This window comes from Eumetopias jubatus, unplaced genomic scaffold, assembly GCF_037043125.1.
Source record: "Eumetopias jubatus isolate StellerSeaLion01/CBP00866 unplaced genomic scaffold, mEumJub1_p1.0 scaffold_6, whole genome shotgun sequence".
NCBI lineage: Eukaryota > Metazoa > Chordata > Mammalia > Carnivora > Otariidae > Eumetopias > Eumetopias jubatus.
The window spans coordinates 36040029-36064975 of record NW_028274812.1 but is presented as its reverse complement, the minus strand read 5'-3'; the positions used below and the strand labels follow the sequence as shown (position 1 = coordinate 36064975).

The window sequence follows — 24947 nt, the reverse complement described above, 5'->3', positions numbered from 1 at the left end:
CTTTTGTGCTTATTTTTGTTGGGTTTTTGTAATAGGCTTAAGTTGGCCTCATAAAATAAGTTCAAAAGTATTCCCTCCTCTTCTATTGTCTGAAAGAGATTGTGTACAACTGGTGTTATTTCTTTAAATGTTTGATAAAATTTTCAAATGAAACCACCTGGGACTAGAGATTTTGGGGGGAGAGCTTTTAATTATGAATTCATGTTTTCAATGGTGATAAGATTATTCAGATTATCTATCTCATCTTGGTTGAATTTTATCAGTTTGTGTTTTTTTCAGGAATTGGTCCTTCTAAATTGTTCAATCTGTGAATATACAGTTTTTATAGTATTTCTTTACCTTTTCGATGGCTGCAGTATCTGTAATGATGTGCTCGGTTAGAATACCGATATTGGTGATTTATATATTCTATTTTTGTCTGTCTTGTTAGAGATTTATCAATTTTACTGACCTTTTAAAACCAGATTTATATTTCATTTATATTCACTATTTTCTTATTTTCATTGCCTTTTCTCTGCTTGCTTTGGTTTATTTTGTTCTTCGTTTTCTATTTTCTTGAGGTAGGAACTCATATGATTGTGAGACCTCATCTCATTTAATTAATATAAGCATTTAATTCTATAAATTTCCCCCTCAGCACTGCTTTAGCTGCATCTCACAGATTTTGGTATGTAGTACTTTTGTTTTTTTTTCAGGTCTATTTCTTAAAATTTCCTTTGAAAACTTCTCCTTATCCTATGAAATATTTAGTAGTATGTAGCTTAATTTACATATGTTTAGAGATTTTCCTGTTGCCTTTCTGTTATTGAATTTTAGTTTGATAATTTTATGGTCAAAGAACAGACTTTATAGAATTCTTTTCAGTTTGTTGAGGTTTTTTTTTTTTTTTAAGATTTTATTTATTTGACAGAAATAGAGAGAGCACGCAAGCAAGGGAGCAGCAGAGGGAGAGGGAGAAGCAGGTTCTCTGGTTCTCTGCTGAGCAGGAAGCCCAATGCGGGGCTGGATCCCAGGACCCTGGGATCCTGACCTGAGCCAAAGGCAGTTGCTTAACCAGCTGAGCCACCCATGTGCCCTTGTTGAGGTTTGTTTTATGGCTCAGGGTATAATCTCTCTTGGTGGTGTTTCTTGGCTGCTTGAAGAAAATGTGTTTTGCTGTTCTTGGGTAGAGTATTTAAAATTTTTCAATTGGACCCTGTCAGTTGATTGTATTGTTCAGATCTTGTATGTCTTTGGTGATTTTCTATCTACCAGTTCTATAAGTTGCTGGTGGGAGGGAGTGTGGGGTATGAAGTTTCCACATAATTGTGGATTTGTCTATTTCTCCTTGCTTCATGCATTTTGAGGCTCTGTGGCTTGGTGTGTACACATTTAGCATCATTATGTGTTCTTTGTGGATTGATCTTTTTATAATTGTGTTATATCCCTTTATGTAGTAATTTTATTTGCTCAGAAGTCTATCAGATGTTAATAGTAACTACTTAATTATTTTCTAAATTGAAAGCTTGCATGGCATATCTTTTTTAATTCTGTTACTTTCTGCCTATTTCATTGAATATATAGTGAGTTTCTTGTATATAGTTGGATTCCATTTTCTTAATCCAATATGACAATCTATTTTTTTATTGGTATATTTAGACCACTTAAGGTAATTATTAATATGTTAGCACTTAAGTCATTCAATTATTTGTTTTTAGTTCATTTTATCTAGTTCTCACTCCTATTTCTCTTCCTTTAATTTTCTGTTATGTTAATGTTTTACGATTCCATCTTGATCCATTTATAGTGTTTTTGAGCATATATCCTAATATAATATTCTCAGTGGTTCTTCTAGGCATTATAATATACACATGTGACTTATTATAATCTAACAGTATCATTACTTTATCACTTTGAGTAAAGCATGGAAACCTTATTTCTATTTAGATCCCTTTTTATTCCCCACTTTGCAGTAGCATTTTCTTAAATATCAGGTGGTGTTATAATTTTTGTTTCAATCATCAAATACGATTTATAAAACAGATATATGAAGAAAAGGATTTTCTTTTTTTTTTTTAAAGATTTTATTTATTTATTTGAGAGAGAGAATGAGAGATAGAGAGCACGAGAGAGAAGAGGGTCAGAGGGAGAAGCAGACTCCCCGCCAAGCAGGGAGCCTGATGTGGGACTCGATCCCGGGACTCCAGGATCATGACCCGAGCCGAAGGCAGTCGCTTAACCAACTGAGCCACCCAGGCGCCCCAAGAAAAGGATTTTCTATTGCATGTACCCATAATTGCTTTAAACATTCATTAAAGGTTGGTCTAGCAACAAAGATAACAGAAGTCAATGGCCTGTAAAGCTTACAATATATACTATCCAAACCTTTACTGATAGACACATGATGTCTCTTGGTTTTAATTCCTTAAACTTAACAATAAGAAATTGGATTTGATAATCTTGAATATCCCTCTAATGTCTTTCATTTCATGAGGAAAATCAATCCTGATTTCCCATGTGAAGTTATATTTTTTCCCTCAATGATCCCATTTGAGCTCAGAGAATATAGAAGTTGACATTGGAAAGTAAATAATTAAGGAATACTCACTTTATCATGCTAAGAACTAACATGAAGGTGAAAAGAAATCAATTTCAGTCTGCTGACTATGCTTCAGGTAATTAGATTTATGGAACTGGAGTTCAAGTTCCCACAGTGGGCTGGCAAGAACCCATACTGTTTTGCACCTGCCATGGAAATCAGTGTGTACCATCACAATCTGGAAGTGTGTTGCTTTCACAGATGCTTTTCTGCATTTGTGGCTAAAATGGTTCAGGCCATCCCACGGCTCACAGAACAAGCACTTTCCTTTTGAGTTCTCAATACTATTATTTCCAGAAGAATTATTTTCTAGTCATCATTTTGGGTGTGTTTATTAGGTGAAATGTGTGATTTACCTTCTGAAATACACTTTTTTGAATGGAGTCCAGGTAGGAGGGAACAGAAAGAGACATCGACCTTGTTTTTATGTTTTTTGGGTTTTTTTTTTTTTTTTCATCTTAGGAGTCAAGATTCACCTACATAAATTTTTTAAAACAGAAAAATATGTAGGAAAGAAGGTAAATTGGAAAAGAATAAATATGAAAAAATAGTCATGATAGCTGTTTTGAGAGAACTAAAGCTCATATTTCTTTAAGAATATTTTTAGAAGGTCGAAAGGGTAAACAACAGTTATTCTACAATGGAAGTCACAAACTGGGAGAACTTGTCTCTTACAGACCACATCAGATGCAGCCTTCTGACAGGGTTTTTTTTTTTTTTTTTGCACAGGGTTGGGCCAGAGGGTTTTTTGTTGTTGTTGTTGTTTGCTTTTGAATTTGGTTGCTAACATTCAACAGTCTTTAAGAGTTTACATAAAAATGTAGAGTTCCACACTCATGAGAGATGAGAGACTGTTGGGTCCATATTCCCATGCAGCAAAGACTGCTGGGAGGTAAGTGCCATTCTCTTTGGGCATCACACTTGCTTTTGAGTCCAAGTGGGAGTTGGCCTCCTCACATTGCTCCTCTGCTTCCCGTATCAAACAGCAGTTGTCACCTATCATTAATCTTGTTACTGTGTTTTTTAATAGTAAGAACTGAAGATGGCAGAGTATCTCTAGTATCCATTTTTCAACCAAAATTGGGAAAATGTAAAATTGGGGAAATTTTTTCTTTAAGATTTTATTTTTTTAAGTAATCTCTACACCCAGTGTGGGGCTCGAACTTATAACCCCAAGGTCAAGAGTTGCATGCTCCAGCAACTGAACCAGCCAGGTGCCCTGGGATATTGTTTTAATAAAAATGGGAGATATATTTTTGTAGAGATGAGAAATAATCCTATTAGAAAATGCATAAACTAAGGATGTCCCTGTGAAATTCATTGTGGGTCAAAGGATGTCACTGTGAAAAGCATGACAAATTTTAAAAGTGGTGCCAGGACATCACCTGCCCAGAAGAACACAGTTGAGTGGAATGTGGCCATCCAAGCACAGGACCACTCAGGGAGTGCCACCAGGTACTAAGAATGACTTTCTGAATAGGAGTTTTGAGAAAAACAGATTTATTGTTTGTTATACTACAATCTGAATGGCCATTCTGAAATACCTGTCCTGCTTTCCCCACTCAGTGTCCATTTGGCCATGCAGGCATTTGAATTTGCCTCTCCTCTTTCTCAACAAATAACAAATGGATGCCATAGTGATCTTATTTTTTCTACCTTCCCAGTTTGATTTTGTCTGAGACCAGGCAAATAGTGGTAATGTATGGCCTTTGCTTGTCCGCACATTCTAACGTCCATTTAAGAAAAGAACTCTGGTCACTCAGTTTAAATATTCTTGTTCTTCGTATTCTGTATCTACTTAGATTGCATTTAAGTACTGAAAGGTTTAAAAAAAATTTTTTTTTTTGGCCTCCATGCTACATATCTTCTAAGTGAATCAAGTCTAGTAAGCTTGTAAGACTAATAAGTCTCATAAGACTTATAAGACAATTACACATCAGAATCAGCACTCAGTATTGTTAGATTTCATGTAGATTTCCTACAATTGGAAAATATATCATGAGAGATGGTATCTGTTGCAAAATCTCTCTCCCCAAGCAGACTTTAACATTAAAAAAGGGGCTTTCTGATCCCCAGTAGGGACTTCATGTTTGCTTCAATGGTTTAGAAACCCCTTCTACTGGTTTCTTACAGGATTTGATAACAACAGTATCTCTCTGGTGTTTGTTTTCTTCCAGGTTAGCATTTCAATTCACTTTGGAGGAAGCTGAAGTTCATAAGTGTTATAGATCTACCACCATTGATTTTTGGACAATTTATATTCCAGAAGCCACTTACAGCTTACTTAAAGTAGATCCCAAGACAGAGTTTTCCTTTTAGTTTCAGAGAGATAATATTCTAATACTCTGCAGACCACTTGAATAGACTAGAGTTATGAACAAATTCAGATAATATTGCTTCCATTCTGAGCCTCCCTAAGCTGTGGGGAAACTTTATGAAATAATATATAAGTAGGAATTATCACAGGAGACACAGCTGGCAGTCTTCTGTCTTCACTTAGGAAAGTGTTGCGTAAAATAGCATGTTGTCCCTACATTGAATGGGGGTGTTTACTAAAACACTGAAATGCATCTAGGTAGGCTATGGAGTTTCTGTCTATGGAAATATTTTATAAATATTTTACATATTGCACTGGGATATGGGGCAGAATATTGACTTTTGGCTATTTTGTTATGAAAAAGGACTGCTTGCTGAAGTGCACAGAAATTAAATTAAAAATGTAGTATTGTCACTCTCCTATGTAGGTTAGGCAAATCTCAAAGGCATTCTTCCAAAGCTAACAGATTACCTCATATTTCTTGTTGAGCTACAGTCATTTCTCTCCTGCATTCTAATATTTCTCATTGTCTGCTATGTTTTTTAGATGCCAGGAGCTTCCTTCCACCATTTTCTAGTAACAGAGCGGATTTGAGAGGGAGCAGCTGTTGATGTCTGCCTTCCAAGCTTATTATACGAGTACCTGGAACCCAGGAGATTCTCAATAATGGGAGTATTGAATGAGCACATAGGCACATCAGTATAGGGGTAAACATGTCTCTTCTCCGTCCTTGTCCAGGCAGATTTTTTTTCTCTCTCGATGTCAGACCATTTGGTTGTGATATAGCATTCACATGAAAACATTTCTCCAAAGACCAAATACTAGAAAAAGGCTACACAGCTTAGACCAGACGCTTAACACTTATTTTCAAGAGGACTTTGTTAAAACTCCTAAATTCCCAGTGGCTTGTATGTCTCTGGTCCACATGCTTCCAGCATTTCCTTAGTGATCATATCTAGGAAGGAGATGTATAAAGTTCAACTTCATGACAGCCATTCAAGGAATAATTGATAGATAAGAAGCCTTTCATTGTGAAAAGCATGACAAATTTTAAAAGTGGTGCCAGGACATCACCTGCCTAGAGGGACACGGCTGAGTGGAATGTGACCATCCAAGCACAGGACGACTCAGGGAGTGCCACCGGGTACTAAGAACGGCTTTCTGAATAGGAGTTTTGAGAAAAACAGATTTATACCTACCCCCATTGTCTCCTGACGAAATGGCCTCTGTGGTGTCCCCAGTAAAGCAAGCACAGCACTATTTCCTGTCAGAGAGAAAGAGGACTCTTTCTGTTCTTCGCTTAAATTTTGGAGGCCACACGGACCTCTGAACTTCGTGAACAGTAGTATTTACGGTGATTTTGGTGGAGTGTGGACACAATCGGGTGAGTAGAAATGAAATTAAGGTCGTGCGGCAAAGCAGAATCCTCCGTGGGATTAGCATCCTAAACATGATTGGGTAAAGAAATCTGGGAGGAGCTTGTGGATTTTTTTGTTAAATGCATCCATGTTTAAATGTAAATTCGTCTTTCTAGGAAAAGATAAAGTCCCTCTCTAAATTCTTACTAATGAAAGTCACAAATGTTCTAATAATGTACACAGTGAATGGAAGTTTGAAGATACCCATAATGAGACTTTATGAGAAAATCAATTAATGAGGAACAATACGAATGAAGTGCCAAATTTTGTCATGCCATTGGGGGAAGCAGTGCGTTTAGTGGAAGAGAATGAACTGCTAAATCAGACTCAGATTTGAATCTGTTGACAAATCATTTACTTTCTCATTAGCTTCAACTGCAACGTCTATAAAACAGGAATGATACTTACTTGTCAAGTTTGCTATAAGGAAGAAGTATGAAAATGTGTATTACGTAAAAAGATAGTGACGTACATATATAGCAACTAAAATCTTCTGGCCTTTTCCCCCTCCATTTATCTGGACTGGCTGATATTCAATTAAAACAAAAAGGTATTAGTGCTTGGACATTCATTTTACTTTTAATAGAATTTTTGGGGTCTACTAGTATCAGTGAGAAGAGGCTATTTATTTGGGAATGAAGGCATGGAAGTTAAGAGAAAATATGTGCAAACAATTGTTGTAATTATAAAAACTTTATTTCACTCTTACTTTAGTTAAATCTTTCTAAGCACCATGTCATGTACTGGCAATCTAGGGGGAGTATACTGGAATGCTTTAGTCAATAACAAACTGCAAGCTGACGAAGTGAAGTTACAGCTACATGGAGCATATGAACAAGACCACATTTAGAAAGGTTCACTTGCAAATCCCATGACAATGCACAAACAGGAATCTGGCATCGATTTGTTCACACTTCCTATGGTCAGAACCCAAAGCTTGTGCATGTAAGTATCAAAAGAAACACTCTATCATCTTGATGGTTTACAGTTTGCTAAAATTTGACTCTGAAAGCATAAACGTTGCCATTTTGTTTTCTTGACCAGTGCTTGCTCATAGGCTAACAAAATCAATTCCTTTAAAATTTAAACGATGCTTAAAGGGATGTTCAGCATTGCGCAAGTCATCAGCAAGGCCCTTGAATGTTTGCAATTCTCATGTATGATCACCAAACCATTATTTACCTAATGAAATTGTGAAAAATTACACATCTTCAGCAAAATGTTTTAATTTGGTCCTATATTAAAAGACCCAATTGCCAAGGTGTTTTACATAAATTTAATTCACAAGCATGTACACAAGAGAATCACTATAAAGAACATCGCTTCCTGGTTTATGAATAAAAAGTTTATCCTCTACTTACACTAAAACATACAAAAAATAATCTACAAAAATCGTTTACAATTGATTTTAGTGAAAGAAAAAGCTTTCTTCAGAAAAGAAATGATTGTGTGGTGGTAGTATTTTAGCCATCAAAAAAGGAATGTAAGTAACCAATAAATATAATGTGCTTTCTCCATATAGACATATTTACACTTGAGTCTTTGGCTTATGTTTTTTTTTTTTTTCTAAAAAGAACTTTAAATGATCCAGCTACCATTGCACATCAAAAGAAAATAAGCCAGTTATATATATTTATATATTTATAGAGATCTGCTACACTGGAAACATATAAAAAATGAACTTTACTATGAATTTGCACAGCTTTTCTTACTTCCTTCTTAAAGAGTTAACATCTTTTATCTAAAAAAAAGGGAGAAAAATGCCACATAGAAATTTGTTAATTCATGCAACGTGTGGTGGTTGTTCTACCAGAACCAGGCGAGAAAAAGCTGCATATTCACTGTACAAACACTAATAAGTTCTCATTTGAATCTGTTCTTATTAAATATAATTTATGTGGCACGAAATGTTGATGCTTTCGTACAGTAATAGAAACTAATTGAGTCCTTTTTATTAAGATACACAACTTCGTAAGAAAAATACTTTTACTTCTCGAATGTAAAAGCCTCCCACCCCCCACATTAAAATCTTTCTGCAGAGGTGTAACAGGTACAACAGCTGCTGGCTCAAGAGATGAACGGGCTTCTGCGTGGACATACTCCGAGATCTCAGCCAACTAAGAAGATTCCAGGTACTCCAAAGCAACATCATAGCAGAAACGGTACTGCTCCTGAAAGAGGCGAAAACATAAGAGTTGAGAAAAGTTAAGAAAAAGGAGACTAATGGTGAACCACCACTCCCAATCGAACACCCAGCCACCGCTTAAAATTATTCAAGAATTACCCATTGGTTTTCCTACTATGTAGGAAAGTTTAACTTCTGGGCATACATATTTTATGTCTGAGTCTAATGATTGCTGTTTAAGGAAAAGGGACTTGATGTAAAAAGATATATTATCTTTGCCTCATATTTTCTACTCAGTTTTTGAAAATCTCCAGTATTTCTTTTTATCCAATTGTAATAGTAAAACCTGATCATTACAGAAAAACTGCCCAGTATAGAAAAATACAAGGAATCAGAAAAAGTGTTCCATAATTCTACTACTAGAAACAATTATTGGTAAAATACTGCCTGAGTTTTGTTCTAGTCTTTTTAAAGGCATGGTTGAAATAATTACTTTAGAATAAATATAATTATATACATAGATCTGAGAATATAAGTTTATATTTTATTTTCCTTTAACACTGTTATGTATCTTTTTCTTATGTTATTTAACATTTCTTTTCACACTACATAGAAGTCTAACATACAGATTTGACTTTTAGGTTGTTTTTATTTTTTCTTTAATATAAATAAATGCTACAGTGAAATATGCAAATATTCTTCTCCAAACTTCAGATATTTTTCCTTAGCAGGACCAAAAATAAAACAAAACAAAAAAACCAGTCATTTTAAACTGCCATTTACAAATTCTAAGTTTTTAATTTTTGATACAGCTTTTCATTCATCAGAGTATTTAAGTAAATTTTTCAAAAATGCTTAGTGGTTCTTAGGTTCTTTTGAGCTTATTATATGTGAAAATTTGTTTCTGCTCTCTTTGTATATTTAAGACAACGTGGTTGACAAAGTTTGAGTTAAAACTGCCCTTCCTCTAAGTCCATCTATGTACTGCTCCATTATCAAGAATTTAAAAAAATCAGACTGTATTACAAGTTATGACTTATAACATGTCATTAAAAATTTCTCAACTCAGTCCAAGTGGGTAAAATTCAGGCTGGAATGGAGAACAGTCTAAAATGCATATTATTTCTGAAGAGAACTTTCAGGTGTCTCCAGCAATAAACTAGGGTAATAAAAACTTCCCCCAAGAGACCTTTATCCATCCTACCCTTAATTATCAAGTAGGTGTGATTTAAATTAGCCTACCACTGTGGCAAGTGCATCTGAAGGGCCAAAAAGTGCCTGAAAACAGTTATGTCTCTTTAATCTGTCACTAGCAATTTTGTTTACACTCTTAATTTTCTTACCAAACTTGTCAGTTCAATTCAACAGCACACTGAACTCATCATTAACACTGATTAAACACAAATCAGAGGGTAGGTGTTCAATCAGGATTAATGGGACATGAATGTAAACGTACATAGGAACTTTTTGGAAGGTTCTAGAATGGCTGAGTTTAACCAGAGATTTTCCCCCCTTAGTTATTGTAGGAAATCAGAGTTAAATGTGGAGGTAAAATTTGAATTCTGACACCAGAAGTGACCCCACTGATGAATTTAAGAAGATGTGATCTGAGACACAGAGGTGGAGTTTACATTAAGAAACCTTCAGACAGCAAAGAGTCAAAAGACATAACCACTACATTCTGTAAGAAGACTTGAGAGTTCTACCTCAAAAATCCTTCAAATCCACCCCCCTTTCTCTACCTCCATTGCCACAATACTCCATTCAGCACCAACATCATCTTGTCCAGACAACAGCAATAATCCAAAGGATGAGCTGGAGGAGGGTCGGTTTGAGGGGGCTTGTAGAAGGGGAAAACGTCTGTTATCACTTGTAAAAGTGAAACGGTATAAATGTAACTCTTCAGATTTTTGTCTCAGGAAGCAATGCACTTTTTGTGTGAACAATCCATGAGCAGGAAGTGGTGAGAATACTTTAAAGGTTTATTGAATTGCTCATTTTAGTTATCTGATCATCTTGATAAATGTAGGGCAAGCAACAATTTTGCCTTGGTTTTTCTGGTTTACCTTTGTGTGAACATAAACTACACAGCTGCTCCTGACCTTATCCCACCTTGCACATATGTGTAACCCACACACATCTCTCTTTAGAAGTAAAATGTGCTCGAGGAGTTTAACTTTTCTTTCTTACTGTTCATACAGCTCCACCCAGATGAGCTCCCACATACCCATTCCTATCGTCTCTTATTTTGTGAGCTATGTTCTGATTTTACGAGCCCTGGAAAATTCAGGTGGCATCATCTGAACCACTCACTCTAACTGGTAAAAGTTGAAAACTGTCAATGAGGCCAGTTTAAAATTTATAATTTGACCAGAAATGAAGAAGAATTATAGGTAATGACTAAAATAAACTTCATTTGACGGTTAAGGGCAGACATTAGGTGTCCAAAGTGCTGATACAACTTAGGAATATATCTGTTGGATGAATGCTTTACCAGTTAACCTAGATGCTTTAAGAAATGAAAAATAGACAAGAATAAGGACTAGAGAGTGGAATTTATTCTTATTATAAGAACTATTTACTAAAGTTTATTACAGCTAGTATGTATGGCTTATCACAGGAAAAAACCCCACAATCCCATACATTTCCCAAATCAAGAGAAAATAGTTTTCATCGCAAACAGTTTCTGTAATATGTGATTAAGTTGCTGTGGGTAGAGAGAGATACTCAGCAGTTCATCAGTTAGGCAGGAAAGTCCCCACAAAGACTCACTTACACATCCTATTCCCTTGGGTGTATGAAGTCAACCCAATGAGTAGGTTATGATTATCTAATGTCTCTGCTCCCTTCTGTGTCTGAGACTCTGTGACTCACCGGAGCTTCCACCATGTTGGGCTTGCTGTTCCTCAGGGTCTTGACTGCATGGAATACATCCACCACATTTTGCCGCTTCACCATTTCAACAACAATGCCTATAGCACAGAACATACCACTTCGCCCACCACCATTTCTGGAAGCAAAGAAAGCCAAGGCATTTTAGATAGCAGCTTTTAGTCACCAGAGGTCACACAATCTTGTAGGTTGAGAAAATGAAAACATGATCTTCATTTTTTTTCCATTTTGTATTAATTTTGCTCCATTTGTACACATGTATGTGTAGATGGAGCACAGGGACACGTGAAGATGATGTTAGCTCTGTAGCTTATGCTTAGGAACATGCTGAAGGAATGGGCTGCTGCAACTTCGATCCCTTGAAATTTTGGTACATTTGTAGGCTGTGTACATCAGAAAAGTGGTTCTGAGTAGTGTTTGAAAGACTTTAAATCATATGATAACTATATAATAATGGATGTTTAAAAAAATATGAAAATGAAAATTGGTAGTTAATTAGAGAATCACGAGACAGGAAGACTATTTGGAAATGCTATCTGTGGAGATCCATAAGATGTGAGCTGAGTGGAAACGTGGAAAATAGGAAGGCTGGTGAGGAAGTGAGCACCAGAGCCACCATGTGGCCCAGCCAAGGCGCCATACTCACAAGCAGTGGATGATGGTTCGGCCCTCCCCTTCCTCACATTCCTCCTGCCATTTTTCCACCTGCAGTATCAGTTTCAAAAATGACCGTTTGGAGCCTGGCACTTCTCGGTGAGAGGCCCACCCTAGATACTGGAACTGCTGTACCATCAGATAACCTTCTTGTGGCTGTAGAGGGAAAAGCATTTTTCTGTAAATAAGTTGGGACTAGAATTTTAATAAAAAGTGAAGATGCATACATGTTTACACCATGACATAAATGCCATTTATAGTGGATTGAATCTAGCTGGTAAGTCCAAAATATGTACATACTAGTACAGAAACATTCTAAGTTACAGAAGCAAGAAACATGAGAATTACCTTTATATAAGCTTCTCCCTCACACACCATATCCAATAATCAAGCACACACCTTAAATAACTTTCAAAGTCTTCTCCTCTTTATCATGGCTGACATCATTGCATTGGCCCAATCACCAATTATGATAATTGCTTCCTAGTTGGTCTCCTTGAATAAACTTTGATCTCCTTCCAAGCCATTCTTACGGCAGCATCATGATTATTTTGAAATGCAAATATGATCTTGTCATTCCCCTGCTTTAATGGCTTCCAAATGATCTTACATAAAATCCAAATTGCTGCAGTGGCTTAAAAAATTTCTACATGATATGGCTCCACTTCCTTCCCCAACCTTCCCTTTACTATAACGCATTATTACACACTGGCCTTCTATTAGTCCATTTATCAAGTCATTTCTTGCCTGGGGAACTTTGCACAAACTCTCCATTTGGCCTCAGAGATCTCCTTGTTTGTGCCTCTCAATCCCAAAACATTGTGATCAATTTTTCTTGGGTTTGCCTGGGACTCTTCTGGTCTTTGAACTGAAACTCGTGTGTCCTGGAAAACCTCTCTGTCCTGTGAACACCAGAAGAGTTGGTTCTCCCACCCCCAAATAGCTCCTACCGATTCTTCAAATTGTGCCTCAAAGATCATTACCCCAGTGAAGTCTTCTCTAGTCACCCAGCTATGTTAGATCACCCAAACACTCTGGATTTCGTCCTTTTTCTCTAAAATTTCTCATATTTGTAAATAAATGATTATACAATGACTTGTTCAGTGCTTATCTTCCCTGATAAAATACAAATTCTTTAAGGATGAAGAAATCTCTCTCTTTCTCCCCTAAACTCGGTGTTGCTAGAACCTAGCAGAATACTGTCCAAAGAATAGTACTGTTGAATGAATGAACCAGAACATTAAGGCCTCATAAGAAAATGTTAAAAGTATTTGCAATACATGATAAGCTGTATCATAGCCATTAGATTTGAATTTCCACCTGGAAAGGGCTCACGCATCACAAGGACCTACTAGTATAACACCCAACTTCTCATTGGTGCATATTAAATATCTCATGAAGTGCATGATATTAAATAAGATTGGGAATAGAAAAAAAATCATGCACTAATAAGAACCAGAACACCAAACATAGGGGAAGATAAATAAACAAATACACCGATGAAAAAACACAGATTTCAGTTCCCATCCTTAGAATATTTTTCATATAAACAGCTCAATAAAAAGACAAGTCTTACTTTCTGAGTTTAGTGCTATGGTTTCTCAGCTAAAATATAACTAGAACCATAATGGAACAGATGTGCAGACATAATGAGATTCCATTTAAATTAACATCTAAGATATGCATGGATATTATGACATGATTTGAAGTTATCCTTTTTTTCTCCACTGAAATGAGCGACAGAATTGGCTATGACTATATCCTCTGCTTATAGTTATACATATAGACTTATTAACCAGAAACACATATAGCCATTTTGATATGAAAACACTGAAACATGACAATCTGAATCACACACTTAAAATTATACACATTCATAAAGCTGGTGCACTAAAAAAATCCTCTCTAAAAAGAGAGTAATTCCATGGAAGCTACTAATGATTTCTTCTCAAATTCTGTTTGCTATTTGGCTACACAATCTAAACAGTTTTTATTAGCACCTCTTCTTTTTTTTTTTGCTTTTTTGGAGGACAGACTCCAGACTTAATATTACCATTTAGTGTAAAATATATGAAGGCTCAAGGAAAGAAAGATTTCTGAGAAACACAGCTGCTCCTTTGCTCCTGGGAAAAGTGGTACCAGTGCTGGTTCACAATTCTGGGCAGAGCCAGATCCTGGGACATTCAGCAAGATGAAATTACAGGTGGAGGAGAATCAATGATGGCTGTGATTTACCTTTTCCCCTCATGTGTGGGGTTCTCCCTTATAGGTAACAGTGACATGGAATCTTTCTATAATGGCTGATCCGACAAATCCCTTCCTCCTGAGGTAAAGCTTTTTAGTTATCATCATTATTATTAAATACTTATTTTTTAATTATATGCCTCTTCTGGGCTGGATATCAATACTAATAAAACATGTAGTTGACCTTGATGAAAGTCCACATATGCACAGAGACCAGGCTCAGACCATCAGACGCAGTTGAGTCAGTGCATGTGAATTTGGTTTCTGATGTAATACATTAAGTAACTGACCAGGACAGCCAGGTTCCTGCATTTCTGCTTTCCTGTTTTTGGGAATGCATTTTTCTTCTAATACTAAGGTATAAGATGATTACTAGCTTTGGGACTGATTATCTAACACCTATTAACTCCACTCTTCCTGTTGTCTGATTGGAATTATACCCCAACATGGTTATGTTCAGTTGCTCTGGATCAGCTCACGTAAAATATTAATGACTTACTCTTGTTAGATTGCATATCCTAAAAATCCGGTTTATCACATCACAGTCCATTGAACAAGATATACACTCCACTTGGATAGGGCCATATCGCAACATCCCTTCCTCTGGCCAGTACTGAGGACACCCCTAGATGATGAATATTTTGGGGGAAAAAAAAACCAAAATGAGCATTATTTTTCTCCAATGAGGGTAGTATGAAGCGGATTTTAACATCTTATTACTACTTCATTAAGTTGCGTATGAGTACACAGAAGCAACTCCCAGCCATTAACCTGGGACAAGTCGACTTCATTCAACATCACGATGGAGGTACAGCCATAATCATACACTAATCTCCAGAAGTCTTTCACCGTGTTCGGCAACGGGTACTGTGTGACAATGAAAGCAGCTGGTTGCCGGTAACTCTGTGAAGAAACAAGGTAGATGGGAAAACATGAGAACTTAAAATGAATGATCAGTCGTACAAGCCAATTCAACTCATCTCAAGGTAGGACCAGGTAAGGTGTTAACAGCCCCACGTGGAGAGGGAGCCGGACACTGCCTAAGCCACAGAATAAGAGATGTGGGCCACTGAGATGTACTGGAGCCACTACTTTGTCAATCTGATGGCAGAACTTCAAAGTCTCAACAGCAATTCAAGTTTTACCTTGCTGAGAGAAGTAAATAGAGGACAAAAACAAAAGAAGAAACTAAAGAACTTCTTAAGGTTAAGATCCTCCATGAGGTACCTGTGGGCTCTTTCAGTGTTTCAAAGGTAATCAATCTGAGAGGCTGAAGGCACACAATTCCCTGGTGTGTATGTACGTATATCTGTGTCTCTATCTATCTATCATCTATCTATCTTCTATCATTTATCAACATCTATCAACATATACATATATACTTCAATATTGTATATTTTGTATATATATATTTATATATAGATATAAATCTGGTTTATATCTATATATAAAACTGCTGGGTTCTCTTCCATTTCAAGTAAGAAAAACCATATATGCCTCAAACTTGTGTGCTTTTACATTATATGGATATTATCAGTACATTCTGTTCATCCTGCAGGCCCATCCCAGTTTCCTGGGCATTTCTAATGTATATTCATGGTCAGAATGATAGTTTCAATCACTTAAGATTTTTCTTAAAGTGAAATGCACTTCTTGGCTCCACCTATAAGGGAATGGCTCCTTTTTTTACCAAGTGCTCCCTGACTGGGACGTGACACATTATCTCTATCCAGAAGGAGAGGGTATGCTCATGTGACCTGGGCAAGCTGTCATTCTGCAGACTAATGATCTATATTTCTATGTATTAAATAGTTTGTAAAAAAATGACTAGACAGTTGCCTGAGATAGATTTCCTTCATGCTGATAAAAATTGTCAGTGATCCCCTAACTCATTTGTACCATTTAACTCTTCTAGTTTTTCAAGGGTCTTAACATCAGTGTAGAAACGGATTCTTGAATATTGATCTTATCGCCATTTGGGAAATGCTGCTAACCATGGCATTCAGCTCCAAGGAAGACCGTGGGATAAATCTGAGTGCTGACAGTTCAAATGGCTGCTTCTAAATGACCTCAAGCCTCACAGAGTTACACCTGCCTCTGAGGTGAGTGTCTCCTAAGAAAATATGAAGGCTCATGAAAAAGGGTCAGAAGAATAACTTTCCTTCCAATCACATGTCTGTTCCATGGGAAGGCAAGCTATTTACTCAGTTTTTGAGTCACAGGGGAGGGGAGATGGATAACATGATGTGAGGGACACAGGTGCTTTCCTAGATCTTTCCTCTGTAAGGACAAGAGCACATCTGAGGCTTTGAAATCACAGAATCCTTGGCCTTACCTCCTAATGCTTCACAATCATGGCACAAGGATACAGAACACTGAGCATGTTGCTAGAGGGTAGAGGGAGTGGGGAGTGCTGACCAGTGAGCTCTGTTCTTATAAGACAAACCAAACCTAACTTTTCTGAGGCCCCAACTACCACTACTGAATCCACCCGACGGTCTCAATTATGAAATGTATCTATGTTGAATCATAGGGAATTAAGCAGAGAGTAGAAACAGGTAGAGAACAAGGTTCAGTCTTCCTACTGACTAGAAAACAACCTGGATGTGAAGAAAAATTTGACAGCGATCGATGCCAAAGACAAAAAATGCCTCAGACCTACGCCTCATCAATCTCTTTCCTAACAGTATTTTCTCCTTCCCTTTTCCACACAGCCTTTTAAAATTCCAAATCTAGACTCAGAAACAAAAAGGTCTTGTGTGTTTTCTCTGTATTTAGTATATTTGTCTTTCCAGACAATTAAAATGGGAAGAAAAAGATAACAATGAGGATCCGGTGTGATTTCAGTGGATGTGATTAATGAAAAGGCAAGATTCTGGTCATAGCAAGAATGGGAATTTTTCTTTCTTTCTTTTTTTTTTTTTTAGATTTTATTTATTTATGACAGAGAATGAGAGAGAGAGAGAGAGAGCATATGAGAAGGGGGAGGGTCAGAGGGAGAAGCAGACTCCCTGCTGAGCAGGGAGCCTGATGCGGGACTCGATCCCGGGACTCCAGGATCATGACCTGAGCCAAAGGCAGTCGCTTAACCAACTGAGCCACCCAGGCACCCAAGAATGGGAACTTTTCACTTGAGCTTGTCTTTAGACTATTCTGCTCTGCAACATAAAAAGAGCAAAGTAACTGGCTAAAAGACTAGTCTTAGAAGTAGAAAGTAGGCTTTCTAAGTCTCTACTATCAGAAGCTAATTTTCAAAAACACAATAGGAGCAACAATGCAGAAAGCTTCATTATTAGTCACACAGGGATGGACTCTGACTTCTAATTTCTCCTGGCTATGGTTCTATAGATGAAAAGGCAAAACCTAGAAATGTTTACAAATGAAGATGATGAGCTGTTTAAAAGGATTCTGAACCTGGAGAGCCTTCTTGCTCCTTTCCAAGGTAACCTAGCAAGGTAGCCAAGGACTGACTTAAAACTCTCTCTCCCTGTTATTCTGTCTATGGGATGCTAACCTGCTGAGGATATGCTTTACCACTTACACTTTGTGATGGTTGGAGTGGGGCAAGACAGTTTTTTCATTAACGATGGATGTATTAACATGTATCCTCGGTGCCTTCTCCTAGTTATTTATAAAGGGTCTCTAATAATTATTGGCCGATAAAACAAGCTAGGCATAAATTACTGGAACATTAAATGTCAGAGATAAAGATTTCCCAAATTAACACAACTTCCGTAAGATAAGGCATTATGTGGCTTTAAAGATTCATTCCTCACCTAATATACATAAGCATGATTTTCTTTTTCTTTTTTTAAAGATTTTATCTATTTATTTGAGAGAGAGAATGAGATAGAGAGAGCATGAGAGGGGGGAGGGTCAGAGGGAGGAGCAGACTCCCTGCTGAGCAGGGAGCCTGATGCGGGACTCGATCCCGGAACTCCAGGATCGTGACCTGAGCCAAAGGCAGTTGCCCAACCAACTGAGCCACCCGGGCGCCCCATAAGCCTGATTTTCTTTTCTGAAAATAATTATGATGGAAAATATGACCTGCAGGTATTTCCTGTACAGAATATAATAATTGACAACCAAGCTCCAAACTTACAATGGGGCCTAAAACTTAGAGCTCCTAAGAATTCCTGCAGGGGAAATTCAAAATCATTCTCAAAAAAATTTCCAATTTTCCTTTCTAGGCCCTGTTAATTTTCTTGAAAAGAAAACCAGCCAGTGTTCATCCCCATCATGTAGCTTTTCATGACACCTCTTGCTAACAAAGACGCAGTCTCTTACGTCCATGAGCGCAGCATTGATGTAGTTACTACTCTCCCCATCAATTGTAATTAAAAAAGGCAGACATCTGTCAGGCGGCAGCATGTCCATAAAACGATTCTTGTCATGATTCCTTGGCAGGCACGCTATACTGCAGTCTTCAGCTTGTAGTCGAGGGGTGACTGAATTCAAAGTCTAAAAAGAAAAGGGAACCTAGGTTAAAAGCAAGTGACCCATTTAATAGCACAGAGCAGATCCATCAAGTATCTGGGAGGCCAAGTACAAAGGGAAGGATTTGTACAAGGCGATGGCATTTGCCGTGATGACAGGCTGATAGACTTAGTTAAAGCTACTGAAGCCTGAGAAGTGACAAAGAAACAATGTACACATTGTTCACTGTGTTTCCTAAAAGGAAAAGGGAAGCCAAAAACCGTCGCTACCTGCAAAAGGCACTGCCTAACCAAAGAAAACAGAATTAGAGGGGCCCATAACGATGACCCATCATCAAAGTTGGAAACATTCATCTGTAGTAACATTTTGGCATGCCATATTTGAAAACAGGGTAGAAGAAGCTAGAAAGAGCACTGCACAAAGGATCAAAGTATTAGGTGTCCGGAGCCCCTCTTGACTTCACATTCACACACCTTCAGGGATGTTTTAAGGGCAGTGAAAACATTTGGGGTTATTTAGAGACAATGTTTAGTACAAACTTCAGCTATTATTATTAATGCGCTTGATCTCACCTTGTGAGTGACACAGAAGGTTAAAATCCATAAGTCTGCATAAAAAAAGGTTATAAATACACACAAATCACCACCAAGTTTGACTTTTATGATACCTTTCCCCATACTCTTCCCTGAGTCTGAACTCATTTGCCCTTCCAGATACAGCAGATATGAGCTCATTAATACCATAGTGACTCCATAATATGTATAATGAAAGAGACAGGTATTATATTATACTTAAAATAGGGTTAAAAGTTATAAGTTTGACCTGAAAGACCTTCCTGAGAGGAATTAATAATGCCCAGAACACACTGTAGTAAGTTGCTCATAAAAGAAGCTCTAGAAATAAGTAAATACCTGGAATTCATCTTTGAGATGTGAAGAGTTAGTCTGAGAGTCTATTCTAATCATATCAAAATAGGCAGCTTTAAATTCACAGACAGGTATAGCAGTTTCTCCACATAAACAGGCTTCTAAAATGGCATCATGAATAAAAATGTATTGTTCCTAAGAAAGGAAAAAAAAAATCAAACTATTTTAATAACAATCTTCTGTCATCAAAGGTAGAGAATACAAAGAATTTTCTCTATATAGAAACATTAATAATGATATCAATATTTTCCTATATGACTTGATGAGGTAATATTGATTCTATGTGAAAAACATTGTTTTTGATAATGTTGGAACTTAAAAAAAAAAAAAAAGAAGCCATCAGAGATCAATCAGCATCCAGACAGCATACCTCTGTCTGGACCATGTTGATACGACGAGATCTTAAGGCTTTGACACAGTTGTAGATGTCGACAACACCCTCTCTTTCAGCCATGTCCAGCATGATGTCGATCACAATGTAACAGCCAGTTCGTCCAGCACCAGCACTGAAAAAAATTAAAACAAATCTAAAGAATTGAAAGATGTATGTTCTTGCAATCTTATTAAAGATCCTTTCAACTGTCAGCTAGGTGGAATCAAATTGATTTAATAAACTGCAAGATGTAATTTGTATGTTATATAAAACACTTATTTAATGTACACTGGAGCATGAGTTTGAAATTAAAATGATAAACTTTGTATATCAAATTGTGTTTTACACATAATGTATATATGTTGTTCAAGTTCCACAGCTCTCATACAAATCTTCATTCTTCGGAAATCTAATGCACATGATTTTAAGCTCACAGAATTGGCCAAGGGGTGGATTTGTGCTTTAGGATTTAACCTTAAAAATATTCTTACTCATATACTTGTGGGTCCTCTGGCAAAATGCAAGAATGCTGGCTCACTGTTTTAGTCTGACAGACTCTTGTAAATACCAAGTCAAAGAAAATTAATTCTGAAACATTTACTGGGAAATCTGAGGAGTCACAATTCAGAGGAAGTGCTAATGGTGACGGTGGGGAGGAAAATGGTTGTTATCAATGAGGAGAAGGCCAATAGTAGAAAGAATATTTGGTGATCTGAAGGAAAAATGAAAATGAATAGTTAGGTATAGAATATAATTCTTAACAGGTCACAAAGATAGCCACTATCTTACTGTATTTAATTCAGTCATTGAATCTTAACATACCACTGATTGTTTTACCTCTTGGGAATGTTTCTTCAATTTTTAAAAAAGATTTATTTATTTATTTTAGAGACAGAGAATGTGAGGGGGGAGGGGCAGACAAAGAGAGAGAATCTCAGAGACTCCCTGCTGAGCGGGGAGCCCCATGTGAGGCTCGATCTCATGACCCCAAGATCATGACCTAAGCCAAAATCAAGAGTCGGACCCTTAACTGACTGAGCCACCCAGGCAGCTCTCTTCAATTTTATATATAAAAATCAACAGTGCAAATAAGATATAGTTGGGATTTGGTGGGGGGGGGGATTTCACTTGGTAGTCAGCTTCCTCTTTTTTATAAATTCACAGATATCTGAGTATAAGTGAAAAATGACACTTCTTGTTTCAAGAGAGTATCTGAGAATCTTGGACCACTTCTGAAGCAAGCAAATCATAGGAAAGTCAACCTCTATGATAAGTCAAGACACTCCTGAATTGAAAACCCATTTATCTCATTTTCTAAATGCATAGATTGGCTATTAACATTATTTCTTTGTTGTCCAGATTTGGTCACTTCTCTTAAACATACTATTCTTTAAGAAATTTAAGTAAAAGATATTGTGGGTATCTCTCTCTCTTTCCTTTTTTTTCTTTTTCTTTTTCCTACCATCTTCTCAATCACTGTTCCCAGGGTTTGAGACAGGAAAGCAACTGAGGAGTACGTCAGATTTCCTGAGGAGGACTGAACTGAAGTTTTTTTTTCAGCGTACACAGTATCTGATCCTTATGGGATGCCTTATTTTTATGTCAGTCTCTGTGCTGTTTTCCCTCTTCCATATGTGGTCATTTAAATTCTGAATAGGTCGGATTTTCAGAAAAAAAAATGCTTAAGTACAACCTATTATCTAGCTTGGAGGGGATGGCATTTGAGAATGGTGTGCAGCATTTAGGAAAAGCTTTTCAGATTCAGTGCATATTTTTCTGTTCACATCTCAAAATGAGGCCATGTAATTTGCTTTTAGTGTCTCTGAATGCTTGTTTTAAGAGAAGTTTCTAATCAGAAGGAAGCCTGGATATAATGTTCACATTTTTCTGGCATATATTTGCTGGATCTCACTGATGTAGTTTTTAAGGTCCTCTGATGGATGGCTTTTTTTTTTTTAATTCTTAAATAGCTGTTCTATAGCACAAATTCTTGCAATCTAGGCCATTTAGTAACTCTGTATGTCTCAAATTTAGTTTTAAAAGCTGGGTTTCTATTGGGAATTTACTAGATTGGCAAGAAATTTCTATTTTAACCTCCCATTCCATACAATATGGGATTTGCAAAAGATAGGAAAAAACAAAACAAAACAAAACCCAAACACAGATGTTGCCACTAAAAGACAGAGTTTCCATACACGCATTTGTGAACAACACTACACACATTAGGATGAATGTATTTATTTTTTAAGTTTCTATTTTATATCCTCCTTAGAGCTAACTTTTTTTTTTTTAAATACATGTAAGCCAGAACCTTGTAAGCATGCACTAGTTTTGTGCTTGAAGGCCTCGGCTTCGTACTTTAAAAAAGCTGGCTGTATACAGTCCAGAGCGTCCGGTCCAGCACTCACCTGCAATGCACAACGATGGGGCCGGCACTGGGAGGGTTGGAGAACTTCACTCGCCGGATAAAGGAAAGAAGGCCTGTGGCATGGTATGGTACACCGTGGTCAGGCCAGCCGGTGAAATGGAACTGTTTCACTTCACGGATCTCATTGTAGCCCCTCTGTGCAAACATGTAAACAAGTGTTTTCAAAAGAGCCCAAATAGGTGGCGCCTGGGTGGCTCAGTCATTAAGCGTCTGCCTTCAGCTCAGGTCATGACCCCAGGGTCCTGGGATCGAGCCCCACATCGGGCTCCCTGCTCGGTGGGAAGCCTGCTTCTCCCTCTCCCACTCCCCCTGCTTGTGTTCCCTCTTTCACTGTGTCTCTCTCTGTCAAATAAACAAAATCTTAAAAAAAAAAAAAAAAGAGCCCAAATAAAGCCATTCAACACCAGTCATAGGCACTAGATCTGGTTGACAATGAAAAAAATAAAAAATGAAGAATCTATCAAAGATCAGGCTTTTTTTGAAAAAGGGTGCTGGCCTGACACAGTCGAGGAACTTACCTTTCTTGTCCGACACCTGCCAAAGAAAGACAATTAGAAGTCTTGCTCAGTTCTATAACCCTGTGTAAATTTTTATTTACCTTGACAGTTTGTTCCTTACTTGGAGTGACAACACATAAAATTATTAGGAGAAAAGGAAAAAAAAAAAAACCGGGAAAACTAAAATGCTGCCCTATTGACCTGAGGCACTGAGTTTTCGAGGGGTGAATAAAAAAGCAACTTTCTAGCTTCTCATCTCAAAAAGATTTTAATGCTTTGCTTATCCATGTTGAAAATGGTTTTGAAGCACAGCATGTGGGGATTTTCCAGCACAGTGCTACTTTAGATTGTTTCATAAAAATATACAGACAACTAAGCTGTTCTTTGGCCAAACGATTTTTCCTAATTCTGAGAAATAATGCAGCACCGAGTATTATTTATAGTAACAAAAGTACAAAATGAAAGGGAAGCATCATTGTAATGCCTCTTTCCGACTGGGTTAATTTAAGAGAACTTTTAAATGCACACCTCAAAGCTTTTTCCTTTTGGTTGAAGAAGCCTGTAGATTGTGTTAGCACAACTTAGAGCTTACACAGAGTGTTACGGAGTTTATTTGTAAGAATCCACATCTGTAGCCCCCAAACCCCCACAGTAATCTATATAATTCCAGGGGCACTATGAGCTGTCTGTGGTATCTCCATCTCACTTGTTCTGATTTCAGAACAGGGAGAAAAATGTCAGGAAATAAATGAACCAAATTGAGAACGTTTAGATTCTGTCCTATAGAGATAGACCAACCAAGAGCACCAAAGCCAGTGATCAGGTCGTCTTATTCTTTCTAGATCTAGTCCCTACATGATACCCTACACAAAGTAGGGCTCAAAAGATAATTATAATAATGACAATGATAAACACTCTCATGGAATCATACAAATAGAAAAATCCCTTTCTTTACTACTTTTCAAGTCAACTCCAGTGAGGAAGATCATAAATTGTTCCAAGACCTGATTTCAGATAGTTACCTCCCCTCCTCCATATTAATTCTTTTACTGGAGGTGCTTGCTGTAAGAGAGCCTTGTTCTTTTTAGTAAACTTCAGTAAAAAGTTCTTTTTAATATCTGGCAAGGCATATTCCCTTACTGCTCTTTCTATTTAAATTTTCTTAAGTAATTTTCAAATACGTGGTTTTCAAAAAAACCAAACTACTCTTTTCTAGTTCTAAATAGCAAGAAGTCAAATTAAAAATAAAAACCCAATAATGTTCCAATTAGTATTAGACATTAACTATAGAAAGTGGTGTTAATATAAAACATTCCCATTCTGGGCCATGGTGCATGTCTCCACTTACTGATTCACATCATATTTTATGTCCTTTAATACACTTTTGAAGATTTAGTCACTTAGGACCTATATCTCTGTTGAATTTATTCCTAGATACTTTAAAATTTTTTTAAAGAGACTGAAAGAGATTTTGTAATGTCTACTACTGTTTCCTGCAAATATACAGACAAGCTATCATTTATGAATATTTATCTTGATTTAGCCACTTCAATGATTAGTAGTTCCATTTTAAAATATTTCTAGTTTTCTTGGTATAAGATAACTTCATGTTAAAATAATCTTATCTTTTCTAACAGTTAAGCAATTTATTCCTTTTGTTGTCTTATTTCATTTACTAGAACTTCCCCAAATTTTGAATACTAGTGAGACTGATTATCCACATCACACTCCTGATTACATAGCAATACCTTTAGGGTTTTCACTCCTTAATATGCATGCTATTAGTTACTGTTGAAAGACCTTTATCATGTTTAAGTAGCCTCCTTATTTTCCTATTATAGATTATTTCTATAAATTTCTATTATTTACTTTTAAGTAAAAATAAGTACATTACAATATCTATTAATAAAACCATATGTTTTTGCTCCTTTGATGAAGACGCAATGAAGTATTTGGCTAGATTTCCTACCACAAGTGTCATATCTTTGCATTCCTAGAAAACAATCATTATAGATCATGTTGTGATGTTTTCTTAATTCACAGCTGGGTTTCAAATTT

General features: G+C 36.8%; 1 protein-coding gene across 2 annotated transcripts in view; it reads right to left on the bottom strand.

Annotated features, from left to right (window-relative positions):
* Positions 1-7910: 7910 nt before the first annotated feature.
* Positions 7911-24947, bottom strand: part of PTPRK (protein tyrosine phosphatase receptor type K) — a 553262-nt gene continuing 536225 nt past the window's right edge. For both annotated transcript variants that reach the window (XM_028117097.2, XM_088023873.1), the window contains exons 22-30: positions 22373-22527; positions 19962-20097; positions 19577-19726; positions 18516-18689; positions 15000-15131; positions 14728-14853; positions 11977-12140; positions 11313-11448; positions 7911-8484 (exon numbers count right to left, since the gene is read on the bottom strand). In XM_028117097.2, the coding sequence (XP_027972898.1) occupies positions 8431-8484; positions 11313-11448; positions 11977-12140; positions 14728-14853; positions 15000-15131; positions 18516-18689; positions 19577-19726; positions 19962-20097; positions 22373-22527 (1227 nt within the window). In that variant the 3' untranslated portion in view covers positions 7911-8430. The remainder of the gene's footprint in view (positions 8485-11312; positions 11449-11976; positions 12141-14727; positions 14854-14999; positions 15132-18515; positions 18690-19576; positions 19727-19961; positions 20098-22372; positions 22528-24947) is intronic.